Consider the following 24,408-nt stretch of genomic DNA (forward strand, 5'->3'; position numbering starts at 1 on the left):
GTAGGGCTGTTGATGATTGATATTAAAATGAGCTTTCTTAGTATACATACAGTGGCATGCAAAAGTTTGGGCACCCCCCCCAGCCAAAATTTCTGTTACTGTGGATAGCTAAGCAAGTAAAAGATAACCGGATGTCCAAAAGGCATAAAGTTAAAGATGACACATTTCAATAATATTTTAAGCAAGGTTACTTTTTTATTTCCATCTTTTATAGTTTCAAAATAACAAAAAAGGAAAAGGGCCCAAAGCAAAAATTTGGGCACCCTGCATGGTCAGTACTTAGCTACGCCCTCTTTGGCAATTATCACAGCTTGTAAACGCTTTCTGTAGCCAGCTAAGAGTCTTTAAATTTTTGTTTGGGGGATTTTCGCTGATCTTTCCTTGCAAAAGGCTTCTGGATCTGTGAGATTCTTGGGCCATCTTGCATGTTCTGCTCCTTTGAGGTCTATCCACAGATTCTCGATAATGTTTAGGTCGGGGGACTGAGGGCCATGGCAAAACCTTCAGCTTACGCTTATTGAGGTGGTCCATTGGGAATTTTGAGGTGTGTTTAGGATCATTATCCTGTTGTAGAAACCATCCACTTTTCATCCAGCTTTTTTACAGATGGTGTGATGTTTTCTTCCAGAATTTGCTGGTATTTAATTGAATTCATTCTTCCCTCTATCAGTGAAATGTCCCCCTGTGCCATTGGCTGTAACACAAGCCAAAAGCATGATCGATCCACCCCCGTGCTTAACAGTTGGAGAGGTGTTCTTTTCATGAAATTCTGCACCATTTTTTCTCCAAACATACCTTTGCTCATTGTGGCCAGAAAGTTCTATTTTAACTTCATCAGTCCACAGGACTTGTTTCCGAAATGCATCAGACTTGTTTAGATGTTCCTTAGCAAACTTCTGACGCTGAATTTTATGGTGAGGACGGAGGAAAAGTTTTCTTCTGATGACTCTTCCATGAAGGTCATATTTGTGCAGGTGTTGCTGCACAGTAGAACAGCGCACCACCACTCCAGAGTCTGCTAAATCTTCCTGAAGGTCTTTTGCAGTCAAACGGGGGTTTTGATTTGCCTTTCTAGCAATCCTACGAGTAGTTCTCTCGGAAAGTTTTCTTGGTTTTCCAGACTTCAACTTGACCTCCACCGTTCCTGTTAACTGACATTTCTTAATTACATTACGAACTGAGGAAACGGCTACCTGAAAATGTTTTGTTGTCTTATAGCCTTCTCCTGCTTTGTGGGCATCATTTATTTTAATTTTCAGAGCACTAGGCAGCTGCTTAGAGGAGCCCATGTCTGCTGATTGTTGGGACAAGTTTTGAGAAGTCAAGGTATTTATAAAGCTTTGGAATTTGGATCACCTGGCCTTTCCTAATGATTGTGAACAAGCCATAGCCCTCACAAGCTAATTCTGCCTGAGACCTCGGTAAAAGTTATGAGAGCTCAAATCTCCTGGGGTGCCCAAACTTTTGCATGGTGTTCCTTATTTCATTCTAAAATTGTACAAAACAAAAAATAATAGACTAATCTTGCTTAAAATGTTGAAAAATATGATTCATCTTTAACTTTATGACTTTTGGAGATCAGTTCATCTTCTACTCACTTAACTATTCACAGTAACAGAAATTTTGACCCGGGTACCCAAAGTTTTGAATGCCACTGTAGATAAAGCAAATATTCTTTTCAAGTTGAGGGTGATAATTTCAAATGTTTGTAGTTTGATCTTGAAGACAAGAGTTTTTTTGAGCTATGGGTAGCATGTTCATGATGGAGAACTTCATTAACTGCAGCAAGAATCATCTACATAAGACTGATCTATAAATTGTGACAGTACTCCACCGTGTTTGATTCACAGTGCTTGTTGTGTTTTATAGTTCTATTGACAGTGAAGTAGCATAGGCTTAATGCTGACACCTAGCGTTGATGAATAGGTATCGCACCTAAAGGTCTTCTGCTTGGGTTAGATCCCATCAATTTGGAGCAGGAAATACTGCAAAATTTCAACAAATTTGACAGCATTCATTTAATGATTTAATGACAGGTCAGTATTTTAGACTGCTTATACCATATGTCAAATCTAGCAGCAGGTCATTGATCTGAAATATAACCCAGTGTTTCTATGTTTGCTACCTGATGTTCTGAATCTGTTCTTACTACCATTCATCGGCAATTTGTTAATCACTATGTATTTAACATTGTGATTTGTTGAGCTACACACTAGAAAATGATTTGATACATTAATTGAAAGCTAAGGAGTTTATATAGTATGCAGTTTGAAAGTTAGACATATCAAATACAAATCAACAGCAATTTCTCCCTTTTATTGGTGACTTAATGTGCGAAGATGGCATATTGTGAATCCTAAAATCAATACAAGCTCAATAGCTGATGATCAGAAAGTTGGCTAAAGAAGTAGACTTTAAGGAATGAGAGACAGAGAAATTTTGGGAGGGCCTTCTTGAGTTTAGAACCCTGTCAGATGAAGGCATGTTTGGCTTTGTTGAGCTTAGCCAATTCAGGAATATTCAAGAGAGCACAATTGAGGAAGCACGTATCATAGAGTCTTTGACACTGGAGGAAATTAAGTCATACAAGACAATGATGGGATTGGAAAATGAAAATGCAAATGTTAAGATCTGGCATTGTTTGATCAGGAGCCAGTTTCTACCGGAGTTCGAAAGTCAGGTAGTTATGTTGCAGCTTTATAAATCCTTAGTTAGGCAACTGGAGATTTCCATACAGTTCTAGTCACCCAATTTATAGGAAGGATGTTGATGCTTGAGAGAGTGCAGAAGATGCTTATCAGAATGCTGCCTGGATTAGAGGGCATGTAAACTTGAATTGGTTTCTCTGGAGTAGCAGAGGCTGAGGAGAGATCTGATAGAGGTTTATAAAATTGTGAGAGGCATAAATTGAACAGGCAGGCAGTATCTTTTGCAAGGTTGAAATGTCTAATACAAAAGGGCATGTATTTAAGGTCAGAGGGGGTAATTTTAAAGGCGATGTGAGGAGCGAGTTTTCTACACAGAGTGCTGGCTGCCTGGCAGCATACACTTCCTGGGGTGGTGGTAAAGGTAGGGACTTCTAAGAGACATTTAGATAGGCACATGAATGTGAGGAAAATGGAAGGATATGGACATTATGTAGGCAGAAGTGATTAGTTTAGTTAGCCATTTGATGACTAAATGGTTGGACACAAAATTGTGGGCTGGAGGACCTGTTGCTGTGACATACTGTTCTCTGTTTTATGCTTTATTATCAGTTTGTGTATGTATGATGTCTTGGTCATCCTGCAGGCAGGCATAGGTAACTTCATTTGCTGACCTTTTGCGAATTGTGCAAGCTTTAGAGAACCTCACCACTCTGACCTTGTAATAGAAGGAAATTCTTTCAAGTGGTTAGCAAGCATTGGGTCTGAGGAACTGTGACATCAATATCCTGGTGCAGGAACAATTAATTTCCAGTATTAGTTTTCCTTTGTTTAAGACATGACTCCAGTCATTGAAACATTTTCCCCTGATGCCCATAGATGTCCATTTTACTATGGCTCTTTAACACCACCAAATCAAATGCCGCCACTATATCAAGGGCTGCCTCGCTCACCTCATCCCAGAATTCAGCCGTTTGGTTTGGGTCTGGTCAGAGTGCTCCTGATGAAAATCAGATTCGGTTTTGGTACTCAGGAAATCAGCAATATGTTCTGTCACTTTACTGATGATTGAGATCAAACTGACAGTGACCTGTGCAATTTTCCATATTTTTGTTTAAATTCCAGTTACCTGTCGTAGATCAGCTCATTTTAAGACATAGCCAGCGCTGAGTTCAAGCACTTTTGCTGGGATCTTGTCTGGTCCTATAATTTTGTTGTCTCTAGTTTAGTCAGTTATTTCTTGATGTTGTGGAACAAATCATGATGGTTCTATTGAGTTGGTTTGAAGAAGGAAGCTAAAATGAATCATTCACTAGACCTTACTGGCTGAACATGGTTGTAAATGTTCAGCCCTTAGTAGTCGTGCCATCATTGAAAATTGGGCTATTTCTAGAGTCACCGACTCCTGTTAACTATTTCAACTGTGGAGCTTTAGTCTTATTCACTAGCTGTGGGATTCCTCAGCAATATCATTGTAAGTTTATTTCCCTAATTTCTGTGGTTCAATTTTTTTAACTTCATTTGGTTGGCACTTCACTTTTAGGTTTGTCTAGCAGTTCCTCTCCTATCTTACAACTCTCATTGAACCAAGGTTCATTACAGGGTTTGATTGTACCAATTTACTGAAGAATATGTCATGCTTTGAAGTTATGAATTGTGGTGCTGTGCATAACAACACAGAGAATGCTGAGTTCTTCCAGCATTTTGTGTGTTTCTCTTGATTTTCCACATCTGCCCAATTTTTCTAGAGTTTATGTGGTACTATACATATCTCCAGTTGATGATCTTCTGCGGTGCTTCATGGATTAAGTGAGAGTAAGCATACGGCACGGACTAAAAGGGCCGAGATGGCCTGTTTCCATGCTGTAATTGTTATATGGTTATATGGATTCACAGTTTTGAGATCTGGTCTCTGTTTTAATATAACCACATAGCACAGTGGAGGGTGTTTTCAATGTAGAGAAAGGAAATCTGAATTACTACTTAGTGCACTAGAAAAGAAAGCACATCTACAATGACAGGGAGTTAGTTAATGATGAATAATCTTGGAAAATTCCACTGTACAGAGAAACAGAAATCTGAAAATCGTTGGCTTGTCACAAAGGTCCTTGAATTTGGAGGTGATGTAAGTGGTGAATAATGGGGTGGGTTGTTCTGGCAATATTAATAATAATAACTTTATTTATAGAGCACTTTTCATACAGATGATGTGGTTCAAAATACTTTACAATGGGGTAAAAGTACAAATATCAAAAAATATAATAAATAATAAACATGAAAATAAAAGACAAGAAGATGTCAGTTAAAAACAAGTTTAAGTAAGTAGGTTTTGAGCCGATGTTTTAAAAGTGTCAACTGAGTCTACGTCCGTTGTAGGTTTAAATATTGAATTCTACAATTCAGAGAAGGAGACCTGCCAGTTATCTTTTAAGGGAGATTGTTTAAATTTGACTAACGAAAGAAGGCTTGACTATTAAACGGAAAAAGTTTCTGTGATATGTTACAGTCCTAGACCATTAAGAGCTTTAAAAACAAGTAAGATAACATGAAATCAATTCTTAAAGATACTAGAAGCTAATACAGAATAACTAGTACGGGAGTGGTCTGTACCCTCATCCTGATTTTGGTTAGAAGTCTAGCAGTGGCATTCTGAATGAGTTGAAGTTTGTGAATAAATTGATTTGGAAAGACAGCAAAAAGCTCAATGCAGTAATCTAGTCTATTCAGGATTACATGTGCATTTAAGGAAATGGGGCTTTAAGCTCCCAATACTGGCAAACATGCAGCCTCTAGTGAATAAAATTGATGATGTCAAAGCTAGGGTGCTGAATCAGAGGGACATTAGGACCACGTGTGTCCTTTGTTTCAAGGAATCCTGGTTAACCCCTTCCATACCAGATCAATGGGTTTACTATACACCATCAGGATAGATCTATAGAGTCTCTCAAAAGCAGAAGTGGAGGTATATGCCTCATGATCAACTCTTTTTAGTGCACAAATATATCAGTGCTGTCCCAATTCTGCTCACTAGACCTGGAATACCTACCAGTTAAGTGCTGTCCTTTTTACCTACTACGGGAGTTCTCTGGGGTCATTTTTGTAGCAATATACGTTCTACCTCATGCCAATGTCAATAAGGCTTTAGATGATCTGAGCAAAGGGATCAATATGCACAAAACAGGGCATCCTAACACCTTCATCATTGTTTTGGGAGATTTTAACCGGGCCATCTGAAAAAAATCACTAAGCAATTACCATCAACAGATCACTTGCAATACTGGAGGAAGCAACACCACAATCAAGAATGCGTACCGTGCTATTCCACGTCCTCATTTCAGGATGTCTGATCACCTGGCTGTACTTCTACTCCCTGAGTATAGGCAGAGACTAAAGACTGCAGCGCCAGTAGTGAGGACCAAGAAGGTATGGACAAGGGAAGCACAGGAGTGCCTGCAGGACTGCTTTGAATCGATGGACTAAACTGTATTGAGGGATTCATCTTCGAACCTAGATGAGTATGCCGCAGTTGTTACCGACTTCATTAAAACCTGTGTGGATGAGTGTGTGCCGACAAAGACTTGCTGCAAATTCCCAAACCAAAAGCTGTGGATGAACCAGGAGGTACGTCGTCTGCTGAAGGCTAGATCTGTGGCATTGAAGTCTGGTGACCCAGGCCTGTACCAGAAAACCCTGTATGATTTGCGGAAGGCTATTTTAAGGGCAAAGAGACAATATCGAACGAAGTTGGAGGTGACATCGGATGCATGGCAACTCTGCCAGGGTCTGTAAGACATTACTTCCTAAAAAACAAAACCCAATAGCATGAATGCCAGCGATGCTTCACTATCAGATGAACTCAACGACTCAACGCCTTCTACGCACGCTTTGAAAGGGAGAACACAACTACAGCTGTGAAAGTCCCTGCTGCACCTGATGACCCTGTGATCTCTGTCTCAGAGGCCGATGTTAGACTGTCTTTAAAGAAAGTGAACCCTCGCAAAGCGGAAGGTACCCATGCAGTACCTGGTAAGGCTCTGAAAACCTGAGCCAACCAACTGGCAGGAGTATTCAAGGACATTTTCAAACTCTCACTGCTGCGGGCAGAAATTCCCACTTTGCTTCAAAAAGGCAACAGTTATACCAGTGCCTAAGAAGAAGAATGTGGACTGCTTAATGACTATTGCCCGGTAGCACTCACATTTACAGTGATGAAATGCTTTGAGAGGTTGGTCATGACTAGACTGAACTCCTGCCTCAGCAAGGACCTGGACCAGTTGCAATTTGCCTATTGCCACAATAGGTCAATGGCAGGTGCAATCTCAATGACTCTCCACACAGCTTTAGACCACCTGGACAACACAAGCACCTATGTCAGGATGCTGTTCATCAACTATAGCTCAGCATTTAGTATCATCATTCTCACAATCCTGATTGAAGAGTTGCAGAACCTGGCCTCTGTACCTCCCTCTGCAATTGGATCCTCTGCTTCCTAACCGGAAGATCACAATCTGTGTGGATTAGCGATAACATTGCCTCCTTGCTGACGATCAACAGTGGTGCACCTCAGGGGTGTGTGCTTAGCCCTCTACTCTACTTTCTATATACCCATGACCAGGCTAGGCATAGCTCAAGCACCATCTGTAAATTTGCTAATGATACAACCATCATTGGTAGAATCTCAGGTGGTGACAAGAGGCATACAGGAGTGAGATACACCAACTAGTGGAATGGTGCCAGGGCAACAACCTGGCACTCAACGTCAGTAAGACGAAAGAGCTGGTTGTGGACTTAAGGAAGGGTAAGACGAAGGAACACATACCAATCCTCAGAGGGATCAGAACTGGTGAGACCGAGCAGTTTCAAGTTCCTGGGTGTCAAGTTCTCTGAGGATCTAAACTGGTCCCAACTTATTGATGCAATTATAAAGAAAGCAAGACAGTGGCTGTACTTTATTAGGAGTTTGAAGAGATTTGGTATGTCAACAAATACCAAAACTTCTATAGATGTCCAATGGAGAGCATTCTGACCGGCTGCATCACTGTCTGGTATGGAGGGCCTACTGCACAGGACCTAAAGAGCTGTAGAGGGTTGTAAATGTACTTGGCTCCATCTTGGGCACTAGCCTACAAAGTACCCAGGACAGCTTCAAGGAGCAGTGACTCAGAAAGGCAGCGTCCATTATTAAGGACCTCCAGCTTACAGAGCATGCCCTTTTCTCACTGTTACCATCAGGTAGGAGGTACAGAAGCCTGAAGGCACACACTCAGTGACTCAGGAACAGCTTCTTCCCCTTTGTCATCCGATTTCTAAATGAACATTGAAGCCTTGGACATTACTTCACTTTTTTTTTAATACAGGCAGTCCCTGAGTTAGGAACGTCCGACTTACAGACAACTCGTACTAATGAACTGAGGAAGGGGAACGCCGTCCAACATTTTAAGTCGTTGCCGTTGACATTATGTTGAGTGTTTAACTTTGTATTTGGCTTAAATTTTTCTTAGTAAGATTCACCCTGACCCTGCACGCCCCCCCCCCACCCCCCCCGTACCGGTCGGCTGGTGGCGCAGTGAGATCAGCACCGTGCTGGAGTACAGAGTCTCCCAAGTTCGATCCAGTGATAGACTGTTCCTGTGACTCCTGTACCATCCATGCTGGGTTGATGTCGATCTCGCAACAATACCTCGTAAAAAAAAAAACGCTGCCACCTCCAGTTTAAATTCCCCCGCGGAATATTGTGGATGATCAAATACCCAAACCCGGCACAGCCCCTACTTGTCCCATTTAGCTTGTCTCAATGCAGTGGTCCTTAGGACCCGGCGGACCTCGGGAGCAGGCAAAGTCTGCCACCGGCAGTGTTACTGTTCCATTGATGGGAAGCGATCACGATTGAAAATAAAGTGGAAATAATAAAGCGTTTGGAAAGAGGTGAAGCGCCATCGGTCATTGGAAAAATATTAGGGTACAGTCAGTCAATGATTGGAACAATTTTAAAGAATAACGGATAAAGTGAGAATAATGGAGCATGCGAAAGGCGCTGCCCCGATGAAAGCTACAAATATTACTAAGCATCGCAGTGGTTTAATTATTGGAATACATACATTTCTTAAGTGTTTTATATGCATAGAAAGGTAAAATATATACTAAGACAAGCGTTTGACTAACTGACACTAAATAATACCAGATGTACTTGTTCCGACTTCCGTGCAAATCTGACTTAAAGACGGACTCAGGAACGGAACTCGTACGTAACCCGGGGACTGCCTATATATAGTATTTCTGATTTTTACATTATTTTTAATCTATTCACTAGACATATACTGTATCAAGTATACTGAATAAGATTTATTTATTTATTCTTCTATATTATGTATTGCATTGAACTGCTGCTGCTAAGTTCACAAATTTCATGTCACATGTCGATAATAAACCTGATTCTTTTTCTGATTCTTCTGATACTGATCAAAACCTCCACCACATCTACTTCTTACATTTCTTATCAGTCACCGTATGTACAGACACCCTTGTGTCTAGCATCACTTTGTGGACATATAATAAATCTATGACTATAAGCTATCTTATGTATTTATATTTATTGTGTTAGTATTTATTATTGTGCTCTTTATTTTATTTTGGTTTTTTTGTGCTACTTCCGATCCAGAGTAACAAGTATTTTGTTCTTTACACTTGTGCACTTGAAATGACGTGAAATAAATCTTGAATCTTAAAGCTAATAGAATGTGATCACTAGTCAGGCAGCATCTATGGAAATGAATAAACAGTCAATGTTTTAGACCGAGATCCTCCTTCAAGTCCTGAAGAAGGGTCTCTACCTGAAACATCAACTGTTCATTAATTTCCATAGATGCTGCCTGTTCTCCTGAGTTCCTCCAGCATTTTGTGTGTGTTGCTTGGATTTCCAGCGTCTGCAGATTTTCTCATATATGAATATATAGTATTTTCAAAGTTAAGAAAGATAATACTGAATGTGCTGGAAATGTAAAATACTACATCAGGCAACTTCTATGGAGAGAAAAGCAGAATTCATTATTTTTTTAAATTGATGGACTTACATTAATACTATATCTGCAGTACAACCATAATCTGATTGGAACACTACATATATTGTTTTTTAAACAATTAAATGCGCACAGCAGCTTTTTTTTATCTATCAAGATTCTGCTACGAACTGATATGCTGATGTGACCAGTCTCATGGAAGGGGTTGGATCTGATATTTGTGTACACAATTAAACATTGCAGCTCTTCATCAGACAACTGAATAAGGAATACTTGCCAGTGATATTGCCTTCTCTCCCTTTCCTCATCGAAAGCTATAGCCTGCACGTAATTTTCCTTTCTCACTGGTACATTGTACTTAAAAGGCAACAAGGATGACTTGGTTCCACTTTATTCCTGTGTGTTTTGTGAAGGCTTATGTGGTTAATGTGGAACCTGTGAACTATTCACTCATGTGAAAGACTCAATCTTATTTGGTACAAGGCTGTGCTGATTTTGGATCTGTTGTGGGTCCATCCGTTAATTTCATGGGTTGCTCAAAATCATTTAGCAAACATAGGGTGGAAATTAATGTCTAAGAGCAGACACATTTAAGATGGGTAACCAACCTTTGAAATGGACTAGAATGCTTTCGGAGATCAAAAATTCCACATCTCGTGCTGAATCAGATAATTGATCAGATTATCAGATTCAATGATCAGATCGTTAAGCCAGTACTAGTGGTGTTTTCTCGAGCAAAAGCCAAACCTCTGCAGATGCTAATTTATACTTACCTTCAAAAATTCCAGTAACTGATGGTTTTCTGTGGTTCCTATTAGATAGGAGTCATCAGTTTGTCTGAGAGGCATTGTCTATGAAAAGCTTTTTTTTCAGATTCTAAACTACCATCGTCATTGATTTTACATAATTATTTCTGTGCAATCTTTGTTTAGTGACCAGTCTAATGTAAACAATAGCACATTAGATTTTGGACAGACCTGCAGTTACCACACAGGTTCATCTGCCTTTGTTCATCTTTCCCAGCCACTCCCTAACCTGGTTCCATCAGCCCTTCTTTCCCTCCCCATCTGGCTCCATATATGATTTACCAGCTTCTCTCTCACCTCTTCCACACCTGGTTCCATCTGGCTGTTATCCTCTCTCTAACTCTAAACTAATCATCTCAACCCTACCCCTTTGTAACTACTATGTAGTGGCAATCTTTCCTATTCTTTAGAGCTAAAAAGTGTATACCGTGTTCCTGGTTGAGATCCTGTGTCAGGACAGAGAGAGAGCAATAGAAATGTGCAGTAAATCCTATGCTGAGTTCCAGCATTCTGTTGCTGTTCTGATAAAAGATGTTCCAGATTTGACAATCAATAGCATGTTGACTACCTTGGGAAGTATTGGACAGGCTGCTGCAAGCTTTGTTTTCAAAATAAGTCTTAGTGGAATTCCTGACAGGTCCGGCAAATAGTATCACATTTCCCCAACTCGCATTCCTCTGTATCCTATCCAGACAAAATCATTTATTTCTGTTTCTGTAGATGAAGCAATGTGAGTTTTCAAAGGATTAATTTTAAGACTTTACTGCAGGTTTAACCTGAATTTGTCTTTTAGTACATTTTCCTTCCGTTTCACTAAGTCCACTTATATAGCTGCTAGGCTGGATGATAATTCCATGCTTAACAGTGGAGCATAGAATTAATAAATCTGCAGCTTAGTCTATCTGACCAAATGCCTGTTTCTTTGCAAGAGGAAAAAAAAACCAACTGGTTTAGCTACCATTTCATTGAAATTAATCTTCTCACATGGGAAATTATCCCCAGCCCTGAGCTTTGTTTATGAGAATATTGATTAATGAAACATACTGTAATTGATTTAGACTTTATGTGGTATGCAATCTGCCTTTTACCACTTGGAGTGATTACTTGATCCTCTCAAGTGGCTGTAACTTAGAATGCCATATTACAACATATAAGATGTATTTTGCTTAATCAAAAGATACTGACAGCCATAATCCAGTGACCACCCATTTTAATTCCACTTCCCATTTCTATTCTGATATGTCAATCCATGGTTTCCTCTGTCTCGATGAGGCCACACTCAGGTTGGAGTAACAACACTTTATATTCCATCTGGGTAGCCTCCAACCTGATGGCATGAACATCAATTTCTCTAACTTCTGGTAATGCCCATCCCACCCACTCACTGTTCCCATTTCCTTTTTCCCTCTCACTTTACTTGCCCATCACCACCTCCTAGTGCATCTCCCTCTTTTCTTCCATGGCCATGTGTCCTCTCCTATAAGAATCCCCATTTTCCCACCCTGTATCTCTTTTACCTGTCAACTTCACCAACCCCTGCCTCCCGGTTTCACTTGTCGCCTTGTGTTTCTTCCTATCCTTCCCCCACCTAACTCTGACTCTTCATCTTTTTTGCCTTCAGTCCTGATGAAGGGCCTTGGCCAGAAACATCAACAATACTCTTTTCTATAGATGCTGCCTGGTCTGTTGATTTCCTCCAGCATATGTTGCTTGAATTTCCAGCATCTGCAGATTTTCTCTTGTTTGTGATACTGACAGCCATACCATTTACTCAGTACCCATGTTTACTTATAAATCTTGGAAATTTGAGCATAAAAGCTAATTTGACAGCTTTAGCCATTGCTTATATCACTTGGATATCTGAAATAGCAATGCATATTTTATAAGCATAGTACTTGCTGCACTTTTCTGTTGAGTTTTGTGAAAGTTATTTGGGAGCTAAAGTACTTATTTACATAATGGTGGATGTTGTATATGTATACATGAGTAAATAGTACAGCTGGTTAATTTTGATTCATATTTTGCCAAAACATTAATTTGTACTATGGTTGCTTTATGTAGATTTCAGGCTGCATCAGGCCTTCTCTGAACTTAATATGCAGTTGGCAGAATTTAGCACGTCAATAACATAAATATGCCTGATTCATTGTGCACGCAATATTGTTGATGGTGCATAATTTCCATTAATTGTTAACATTTTTAGTGTCACTCACACAATACTAATACATAACACGTGGACTTGCTTAATAAACCATTGATAGTTAATATTGTTTATCCCACGTAGAATTTTTTTAACCACTGAAGTTATGGAAGATGATACAAAGTGCAACACAGTTAGGTGTACTGAAGTTAACTTCAGGAAAAGTGGGATAGAATCCAATAATATGAACAATTAAAAATATCATTGTACTTACCTTTTACAGTCCATTAATGCTGTAACATTAATGCTTTCTGTTGGACCATTCCGCAAGAAGATGAAGTTTTCAGGGAAATCGTCACACATTACACCAGAGAGCTGGAATGGTAATAAATCAGACGTTCAGAAATGTTTCTATGTTCAGGTTCAGGAGAATGTTCATGGCGTTACGATGGAGGAATGTCAGACCGCACTTCAGAACCACACCTGGAACGTTCAAAAAGCCATACAGTACCTCAAGGTAACCGTGAGCTCGGATCCATCCTTTACCTCAGTCTTAATTAATAGCAGTGCTGTGGAGGCACTAAAGATAAGACAGATCTAGCTTTAGCCATGAGTAGGTGCTGTACTGAAAGCTTGTCATTTGATAGGTTTTTATGGAAAACATAGTTTTGGGTGACGTATGTATCATTCCATATGGATCTCTTTGAGTTGAAAGGAAATAAAGCACCTTCCTGCATTTTGACCCACGTACTGGTGGTGATAATGGATTAATAACTTGCTGGGATACCAACTAGATGAGAACTTCTTAAATACATTGAGGAATGCTGTTACTCTCCTTTAATCTGGTAGCCTTTTATTTTTTTTGTTACATTTTATTCAGATACAATGCAGAATGAGCCTTTCTGACCCTTTGAGCTGTGCCACCAGCAACCCATCGATTTAACCCTAGCATAATCACAGGACAATTTACAATGTCCAATTAACCTACTAACTTTGAATCTTTGAACCAGTATGTTTTTGGAATGTTAGAAGAAACTGAAGCACCTGGAGGGAACCCACACATTCATGAGGAGGACGTGCAAACTCCTTACAATGGCATTGGAATTGAACTCCAAACTCTGTTGTTCTACTGTTTGATGTACTACTGAGGCATTTAGAATTTAAACTTCTCTGTGATAAAATTTAAAATACAATTTAACAGAGTAGTTGTTGAGAAATATTGTAAGTCAACCACACTAAATTCAGCACTAGAGCAGGAATGGTATCTCTTGAAGAAAAGGTAGTGTGATAATCCATTCCAATGTGCTTATCTACTTTCTGGATGTTGTTGCCTCAGTTGATCTAAGATTGCAGAAAGGATGTTCACAATTTTGCAGCGATATTATCCTTGATGTAACTACTGGATCTTCTACATTAGAGATGATTATGGAGAAGGAAGAACTGAACTAACTACTGCAGAATTCACACTTTTTAAAACGAACTTAACCTGTGTTGGACTAGCAATCAGTCATGTTTGCATTCGTAAATTCATACAAAATTTGAGTGTTGAATGTGCTTTATTTAATCCGGTAATTGTGGTTTGCAAAAAGTTAAAGTGGCTGCACTAATTTGAAGGCTGAAGTGTATGAAAGGCGATTATTCTTGGAAATGTGTTTGCTTACATGAGGAGTGGAGGTAAGGATTCCTGATGAAATATACAATTCAGATGTATATTTTGAAAGCACTTCTTTTAATAAAATTCATCCTCATGATCAGAAAGTTGAAACTCATTGTGCTTTTATTCAGCAAAGGGATTTTATAAAGCTTCACATGATTCTATTACCAAAAGATGTGTTGAGCTGCAACACATTGTTTAAAAAAGTTTTATCTTGCTACATTCCTTTAAATGCAAGCTTTTACAAATGCTTCAATAGTATTGGCAGTTCTTCATTTATAAATCAGTTTCATTCTGTGATTTTTGTAATGTATAAGAAAATTGTGATGTTGAGAGTCATCCGACACAAATCCTTCTGAGCACAGTGTACAGGTTAGATGGGAAATTGACCAGGTAAATTAGTGCGAATGTCAAGATTTTCATCCTCTTCTCCTTCATGCTGTATTTCTCATTTATTTATGCTGGTAAACCTGGTTTATCCAAAGAGCAGATAAAGTTTAGCAATCTATAGTAGATATAGACACAGATCTGTGATAACAACAGATAAATGCAAAGACAGAGTGGCATCATGGAAGTTCCATTGAAGTACCTGAGTATTCAGCCCTTATTGAAAATCTTGAGAGCAAACTTATTCCTTCCTAATGTCCATCTGGATTTGTGTACATATCATGAGCTACTTCCAAGTGGTTTAGCTTTTTATCATTGATTCTACTCGTGCTATTCATAGCTACTTCAAAATTTTACATAATGACAGAACTTGTGAGTGCATGTCTTCATCTGGGTAGATTTTGCCTTGTGTTTAGATTCAAAGAAAAATCTAGTATAATAGTCATGCAAGAACATTGTAGTTGTGTACAGTTGTTCACCTCTAGCTCTGAGCCCACAGGGGACTCTACGAAATCCATAACCATGCAGTGTCTAAGCACTCCATCTCACATTCTTCTCTTGTTAGGTTGAGCAACTATTCTGTCTCGGGTTGAAGACAAGAAGTGAATGTCAGAAGATCCTAGAAATGTTTGACTGGAATCTGGAATTAGCCAGTTGCCACCTGCTAGACACGTACAGTGCAGCTCGACATAGGTATGTGATACTTCACATGAAGTACAATATGTCTGCTTATCTTCTGGTAGGCTTATTGACGAAGGAATAAGAAAGAAGACATTAACTGAGTTCCTGCCCTTCAGGTGGGAAAAGGAAACTGTATATCCTCATTATTTTAACTTTGCTGTTTCAAATTCTTTGCCTTCCTGTTGTGAGTCATCAAAGACAGTTCCAATAATAATGGAAATAATGCTCACATTACAGAACATGAACACAAGTCTACAGTCTTGATGCAGCAGTCAAAAGTTCTTTGCCAGCAAAGTCATTTCTGTAAAAGATATGATGAGCAAATGTACTTGCTGAATTACTTGTGCCACTCCAGGGTTATTGTCCACATTTTGCTACAACCCCAAGAGCGCTTTATATAGATTATTAACACTCACGTATCTGCATTTTCTGTTTGTTATAATGAAGAGGTATCAGTTTTATTTAGAAGGATAGGCAGATTACTTTTACATAACTGGGAAGCATTAAGCCAGTGATTCCTAATGGGGATGGTACTGCCTCCCAAGGGGTTGGTTATGTGTCCCAAGGGAGCATTAGGGGAAATAGAAGTTGTCTGGGGGTGTTCAAGATTCTTGGTTGGGGGGTGTAAGATGCCCCCCAACTTGAGGCATGAGACATAACCGACCGTTAGTAGAGCAGGCACTTCCAAAAAGCAGGGATGAAGCACTGGAACACAGGAAGAACCATAGCTCTGTAGGCAGTGGGCACCTGTCTTCACAATGCATCTGAAACTTGGCCATCTCATCCAACCTTACCAACCAAACAGACATTATTAGGGATGCATAAATTAACAACTGGGTGCTCAACAGTTTCCCTTGACTCACAGCATGGAAGGAGTTCATGCATTTTAACAGTTGGTAGGTCAAGTACACCCTCTGAACTTTACAAATTTATGGATCTGTGTTAATTTTTTATTTTAATTAGTCCCGTTAATGATGGATAAATGCGTATGGTGCGATCTTTGAGTCTGAAGGTGGTGAATCCTTGAATTCTAATCCTGCTAAGATACAGAATCTACAGAAAGCATGTCAGTACAATGTTACATACCTGGAGTATGGTTTTATTGATCCCTGTCAGATCAGAGACATCCCATGTGTCTTATTTGTAATACTGTACTGTCTCACCCTGAAAAGGCTGCTTATGGTATTACTCAGTTCCAGAAGATGAAAGCATTTGAAAAGCATTGCACACTTGATTAATTTGCCAAGAAAGCTGAAAATGACCTTTGTAGTGGTCTCATTGCTTCTTATCACACTTCCAAAATGATCGTAAAGTGTGGAAAATCTCATACAATTGGTGAAAGATTAATAATGCCTGCTGTATCAGAAGTGTTCACCACTGTTTTCAAAATAGACACCAGTATTTTAAAATCAATTCCTTTTAGTAATAACTCTGTAGCTCATTGTTGAAATGTGTGAAGTTATTGAGTATCAACTATGTACAGCGCTACAAAAAGCAGAATTGGGAGACAACTGGATGAGTCAACTCTGCAAGACAGTGAGACATTCCCTTTTGTAAAAAGTTAAAAACAAATATCAACAGAGAATCAATCTATGACGATCTCAAAGTATATATTGAGGATAAAAGTATTCCAGTTAGGAACATGATTTCTTGTACAACAGATGGAGCACCACATACGACAGGTCTCCATGTTGGTTTAGTGGCATTTATGAAAAATGAAATTCCAAGGCTGTTTCAGTAGGTCAGAGAAATGTACACATTATACACCCTGAAATTCTTTTGCTTCGCAAACAGCCACGAAAACAGAGGAGTGCCCCAAAGAATGAATGACAGTTAAATATTAGAGCCCCAAAGCCCCCCCAACTCCCCTCCCACACACAAGCAGCAGCAAAAAAAGCATTGGCACCCCCGCACTGAGCACACAAGCATGCAGCAAAACATCAATAAAGACGCAGACCAGCAGTACCCCAAAGACTGCATGTTCACTCGGTAATTCAACATACCACAGGCACTCTCTCTCCCTACTAAGGGAAAATGAGGTGTCCCCGTTTCACAGTGAGAGGGGAGTCATAACAAAACAACTCACTAATTTTATCATGTTAAAACTCTTTTGTCGCTTTTTCCAAGCTCTGTCCCACTGGCCACACATCCGACAGGAAGGCCACTGCTTCCTTATTCTCCCGTGATGCATCAGTTGGCGGCAGCAGCGGCACCTGTCTTGAATCTGCTCGCCTCCAGAGCCATGGAATCTGGCACCCTGAAGGCATGATAGTCTTCCAGACCACATCCTTGGCATATCGAAAAGCGACAGGTCGTGAGGCTGTAAAAGCGGGTCCCATTCCTGCAAAGAACTGACATTAGAGTGTAATTCCAGGTCAGGGTCTTCAAAAGAACGTTAACAAGGGAAAAAAAGAGTTATCAAAGATAGAAATATCTTTCCTCTGATTGATTTTTCACCTGGCACCTACTAGCCTTCTCCTTCCCACTCTCCCCCCCACCTTCTTTACAGGGCCCCTGCCCCCTCCTCCTTCAGTCCTGATGAAGGGACTCGGCCCGATACGTTGACTACTCATTTCCACGGAGTCTGCCTGACCTGCTGAGTTCCTCCAGCGTATTTGTACGTGTTGCTAAAGATAGAAATAAAGCTGTTTCTGAAGATGCAAGCAAAGCAGTCGCCGTTGAGCGCCATAATCACTCAGCTCTGCCTTTTGCAATCTGTTGTATAATTCATTGTAAATATCTCACAGCCAAAATCCTCAGCAGCAACTTTTTTCAGGCTGACTTGCAGTCTTTGCTATCAACAAAATTAAAAACAATGAAGAGTTTGAACGCTTGCTTCTTCACACCAAAGTGAGTTGGCTGTCAAAAGGCTGCAGCTTAAAATGTTTCTTTGATCTTTTGACACTGTGGTTGAATTTTTATTCAAATTTGACGAGAGCTTGAGAAGCAAGATTGGGCTTCTACGTGGAGATATGGCATACCTACCCGACCTTTGACAAAATGGACGTTCTAAGTTTGAAACTGCAGGATGAGAATTTCTATTTAATCCAGGCAAAAGGTATGGTGTCCATTTTTATTCAGAAAATTGGAAATGTATAAACAAAACATTGGGAGAAAAATGTTCTCACAGTTTCCCTGCATGGAAAGTATGGCACTCTTTCACAGATGGTGATTTGCATCTGTTCTGCTTATACCTGCAGTCACTGAAGAGACACATTTTCAGAATTGATTCAAGAGTTTGAATGATCTGGAAAGTCCGGACTGGACAATTAACCCATTTCTTTGCAAGGTGGAAGAACAGAAAGAGAGCTTGCAAGAAGAAATTATCAAAATTCAGAATGATGAATAAGCAAAAATGTCAGCTTTTGTACTATGTGGCTACACCGTCATATGAAGTTTCCTGGTCTTTCCTACCTTTTTGAAAGCAGCTTCAGTGTAGTGAACTGCATCCTCACAAAAAACAGAAACCGTTTGGACATAGTTTTGTGTGGGGACTTAAGGCTTTTGCTGTCACAACTTGAACCAGATATTTCAACTCTTGCTAAAAACCATCAAGCATAAGGATCACAGTGATATTGAAGCTGCACAGGTACTGTGTAAGCAAGGTTTAATGACAAATAAAAATTTAAAGCAGGATCATTTTTCTCTTGTTAGCATATGGCAGACATGTTTTTACACTATGGAGGTGCTGGAAAGTATGTTGTTCCTAAGAGAGGCATTGGCAAGTATGAAGGTTCTTTAGGGGGATATTGGACTAAGAAAAGGTTGGGAAACACTGCATTAAATTATATCGAGCTCAGGCTGCATGGGAAGACTAGCTAACCGTTTTATTTTTCCTTTTAATGTACAGGCGATGACAGGCTTCACAGTGGAGGAAAAGAACTTGTCACACATTGGATAATTGCTCCGATGTTTTCAGAATTGTGGAAACAGTTGTTCACTGGACAGAGTTTTCAGATCATTTTCTGTGAAGCAAAGAATATTCAAATGACTGTCTTAACTAACTCTGGCACAATTTGTGCCTTGTGGTCCTGCTGGTAGGTGGGATTCCACTTCTCGATAGCAGTATTCTTCAAAAGCAACAGGTTGTTTGTTCTTGGTGAAAAGATAATTGTAATTTTGTGGCATACAGTAATCCCAACAGCCTTCTGTATATAAATATAAAATATATATAATATAAATTTTATTTGACAAGTTGATCATAGATTGCAGTTGTGTTTATATTTTGCATTGAATTTGTCACATTGATGTTCTAATAATTATTTAAGTTGTTTTCCTAAGAGACGTTTGAATGAGTTTAACATTCTGAATTTCCTATCCAGGTAAAGATTAGCCATTTTAGATTTCTTCAAGAATGCAGTTTTTGAAAGTTTATTAGCATGACCTTTCACTGATTAAGACCTGGTATTAAGTTAGTCATGTTAAATCTGTCAAAGTACTTGTCCTCTTCTGTAATATGGTAGATTTAAGTGCCCCCTGCCTGTAGTGCGGTTCTCATCAAATTAAGAACACATATTGAGTTTTGGGATTGACCATAATCTTTATCACTATGAGCACAAGGTTTAAGATTGCTGAAATTGTAACATAATACCCCGGATACCTTGATATACGCTCATTTTCAAATAAAGTCCTGATGAGCTCTGTTAGTTCACTATGTGAAGAATAGTTATTGCCAATTGAAAAACAAGTAATGAATCGAAAAGAGGAATGGATTCAAGTTGTGTGGCCGCTACAGAAATTAAGCTACTTTCTAAACTATGGTCTTGCAAATGTAAAAACTGCTTGGGATTATATATTGATACTGGATTTTACTGGATTGCCCACTAGGATAAGATGATATAGCACAAAAATGAGGAACATTGGGGTGTGTGAATTAGGTGGTAATAGATTTTATCCATTTTGCAAATAAATTGAAGATGTTTAAATTGATGATAACCAAGTTTGGGGAGAATTGTAGCATCTGATCATACTGTAAAATGTATTTTTTTTCCTAAAAACAATGTCATTGTGGTGATAATTTGACACTCTACAAAATACAAATGAAATGTTTTTTTTATTATGGATCCATTTCTGTATACCTCTTTGGGTTTCAGTGTTAACAAATCAGTCATCTAGTCCTTTCACATAGATTAAGTGGCTTGTTGCCAGTAGTTTGTAGTTTACATTAATTATTCAAAATAATCTTTACATTTTGAGATGAGCTTCATATCCATTATCTCATTTAAAGCCTTCTGCTTTTATCTTTGGAATTGCCCATTCTGACTGTCTAATCCTGAATCTTTTCTATGTGGTTGCCATTTCTGGTCATGGATACTTTAGCACTCATTAACCTCCCATATACCTATTTTCCAAACTACAATGAATTTCAAACTCTGCTATTAGTATTCTATCTTCCACACATCTGATTCATATGCTATGTGCCAACTTTGTCCTTTCTTCCAGTATAACTGTCATTCATAAGGTTCCTTTAATCTATTAGGCTTTCAGTATTATTCTACTCTATTTTTTATTTTAAAAAATATGAAGCAGCTTTAATTATTTCTCCTCAGGATCCAGATTACAATCAGTGCTTTAGCACCCTCTATAAATATTACAATAACAAAGGGTTTTATGGAATTTCCCCAGTGTTTAAATTTGATAGCTGTACCAAATTAAAAAGGTGGATAATTAAGACAGACCTTAATTCTGGACTATATAACTTGGGATCATTATCCACTGTTAGGAAACTATTAAGAACCAGTCTGTTCATCAGGCTCCTGTTTTGAAACTCAGTGATTGAAATAAGAAATTGGATGGATCATTCTCGAGACTTTTTCAGGTTCCAATGCTTGTCTGCCAGGTTCTACTCATAGCTGAAAGATCAGAAGAAAAACAGACTTCTACTGAACTTTTACTTTGAGTTTGTTTCAGTCCATTCCAGATGGTAGCTGGACCAAAATGTCAATTCCATTGTAACACAACATTAAGCCTGGAGGATGGCTAATCTATCTGCAGATTTCTGACCATGTTCTCTGATTAGTCCAGTGTCACACTTTGGTAAAAGTGGGTGCATTATCTGCAAGTCTGAACAAATTTTAGAATAGTTTATAAATGGAGACTATGTGGTAATCTATTCTTCCTGAGGACTACAGTAACACTTGTTCATCGGAAACAAAATTAGAACAACATTGCATCCTTATTTATTCAAATATGTTATTTATTACAATATTTTGATAATGTAATTTTATAAAAACTATTATTAATAACTGATGTCAAGTTATTCCATAATTTGTGAGAGAAAGTTATTGCATCATGACAAAGCCTTGGTGAGGAAGCCATATTTAACTGAATTACTCATTAATCTTAAATTCTCAAGTGATTGTTTGGATTTTAGTGCCATGGCCAAAGGCAATCTGGATCAGAGAAAGGAAGTTGAAACATCACATGGTCAGTCTTTCCAATGTTCCTTCTGAATTGCACTCTCTCACTCTCCCCTACTTCCGGTGAAACCTACTTTGTACCACATACTTTAGCCAGGTCAGGTAGGGCTAGCATTTTCCTCAAATTCACTGTTATTGTATAATCCTACCCAGAGGGGAAATACACTTATGCACAGAGCAGTGCTTGCCTGAGAATTTTAAAAGAGTAAATCATTTAGTCTGGTTTGTTTGTGTTAATAGCATCAATCATCTTTGAGCCTCAGATGTGCCACCTAATGGTCTGATCAGAAAAATCATTTAGAAAATGGCTTTTACAGTTGACTCAATTATACAGTTGTTTAAATGACCAATTCAATACTTCAATGCAGAGATGCGATCTGTACCATTTAAGCATGGACATCATGTGGGTGGGGAGGGGTTTCTGTGAAAATGAACACTGCACATTTGTATAAAGTTTATTTTTCAATCTGTTTTGTAGAAGTTCAGTTGTTGCATGTCTTGTACTCAGCATTTCTTGGATTGCAACATTGTCATAATGCTACACTTGGAAAAAAAAGTAGTGTTAACTCAGGTCTTGTTGAATCCTTGTAAAATGAAAAATAAAAGTTATTGTACTGAAATGTGAGCTAATTCCCTCTATTATAAGAAAAACTGTCCATTTTTTTTGAGTTCTGTGAATATTTGTAAAGTTTTCATGCATTTCTATTTGTGGTTAACTACAATTTCAGTGTAGTATTCATCTACATGAAACCAGAGAGTATAATTAAATGGGGCCACTAGTACATTGCTGCTCTGTTTCTCCCATTTTACCTCTCTTTGTATTGTGTTTTTCACAGGTCCACGTGGATACAAAAAGTATAATCGGCCCTAATAAACTTTGATGTATTCAGACACAATAATCAAAAATTGTGTACCAAAACCTGTAACATTGATATTAATATAAAAAAATTCTTCTTGTGCATATCTGATTACGTCAATATTAATCACAGTGCCACTACATCTTTCCTTTAGCCCAAAAGCAGTGATAAGATGTACTAACATTACACTCAGACAATGTATTTCTGTTAAGATGTTCTGAGAAACTGCACAATTATTTTTAAAAGCTAACTTGTAGACAGTCAAATCTGGAATCCTCGATAATGTGAACTAGGAAAGGGAGTAAATAGTTTTTTGCTGCACAGCATAACTAATCTGAGGAGAATCTATGGCATGGTGAGAAACACAGCAAATTTTTAACACTGTAAAATTGTTTTACTCATAAAAATAAAAACATTTCATTTCTGAAATAAAATGTTTATATGAGTTTATTTATATTGAAATACCGAAGATTCCAGTTAATTGTAAATTTTGGCCTGATTAATGGCTGCCTCAATTAGCTGAAGTTTCATGGAAATAGTTTAAAAGGTATAAAAACAATCAAACTACCGTTAAGTGAGTAACAAATTATGTACTTAAATTAAATACGGAACAAATTGAACACGACCAATATTACTACAGTTCTAACAAAGCTGTGTATTAGTTCCCAGTTGTCGATACCTTGTTGACATAGTGAAATCATTTCATTTTTGTTCTCAGCTATTTCTGATATATCCAAGCCTGAATGTATGAAACTACAGTGAGCAAAATAATTCTAATTTGGCTTGCTGCTTGTTTCTTGTCAACTATTTGTGACAAAAACACTTGTTTTTTTAAAATACCAACATGTGCAACTGACACTATTTAAAAACTGTTTGCTCTAAGCACAGTGTCCTGTCTATTGGGCACACAAATGCACATGACTGGTGCTAGTTAGAAACTGTCCAGCAATACGCTCCTGCCCCATTTAAATGGCATTGAGTCCCAAATAAGTGAAGGAAATTCTGGCTATTTTCTCAATTAGATTTTCTTCTTTAAGAGTTGGCCCGATAAACAGCTGCTCCGATTAACCGATGGCCCAATTAACCGGAATCCACTTTAATGTCTTATGTACAGCTTGGCCTCATGCTGACGAGGGAGGTATCATTTGGCACCACAATAATAGTTATAGGTGCTAAGGAACAATCGTTCAAATGTATTTTGGATATCTACAGCAATCACAGAATTCTAAAGTCAATGTTAGTAGCACTTACTGTTTACTGTATATGATATACTAAACCATTTCCTAATGCTGAGCTTTCAACTGAATTGTCAACACTCCCCCAACCATCCACAGATGCTGCTCGACTGGCTGATTTCCTCCAGCACATTGTGTTTATTGTTCCAGATTCAACATCGACAGTCCCTTGCATCTCCAAACCAAGGTATTGCTTGCCTTTTCAGTGGCTCAGTTGAATCCGTTTGTTTCCAGTCATCAATGGCATCTGCTGAGTTGCTGTTGAGATATTGTTCGTCATTATTATCCTTAAATAATCTAAGTTTTGGTCTTGGAGATATGATCTATAAGTTTGAAAGTGATACAATGTTTGAAAATGTGTACAAATATCTTGACTATGGGGAGAACAACTTATTAAATGTGATATATAAACGAGTTCATATCAAAAATGTAAAAGAGGTGAAGGATAAAGAATAATGCGTTGAAGAACACCTGTGTTGATATGTAAAGGAAACATATTAAGTTAATTTTGTTGAAAATTGTAGGTGATACAGTTAGTGGATGTTGTTTAAACATAGAATAACACAAC

The 24,408-nt window shown here is 38.5% G+C and overlaps 1 protein-coding gene across 6 annotated transcripts in view; it reads left to right on the forward strand.

The window, feature by feature from the left end:
* tnk2b (tyrosine kinase, non-receptor, 2b) overlaps positions 1–22,993 on the forward strand; it is a 254,802-nt gene extending 231,809 nt beyond the window's left edge. For 5 of the 6 annotated variants that reach the window (XM_059944274.1, XM_059944282.1, XM_059944266.1 and 2 more), the window contains 3 exons: positions 13,029–13,124; positions 15,214–15,341; positions 19,180–22,993. In XM_059944274.1, coding sequence (XP_059800257.1) covers positions 13,029–13,124; positions 15,214–15,341; positions 19,180–19,186 — 231 coding nt within the window. In that variant the 3' untranslated portion in view covers positions 19,187–22,993. The remainder of the gene's footprint in view (positions 1–13,028; positions 13,125–15,213; positions 15,342–19,179) is intronic. The other variant, XM_059944289.1, reaches the window with a different exon arrangement.
* The last annotated feature ends 1,415 nt before the right edge of the window (positions 22,994–24,408 follow it).

Source organism: Hypanus sabinus, chromosome 2 (genome assembly GCF_030144855.1).
Source record: "Hypanus sabinus isolate sHypSab1 chromosome 2, sHypSab1.hap1, whole genome shotgun sequence".
NCBI classification, from domain to species: Eukaryota; Metazoa; Chordata; class Chondrichthyes; order Myliobatiformes; family Dasyatidae; genus Hypanus; species Hypanus sabinus.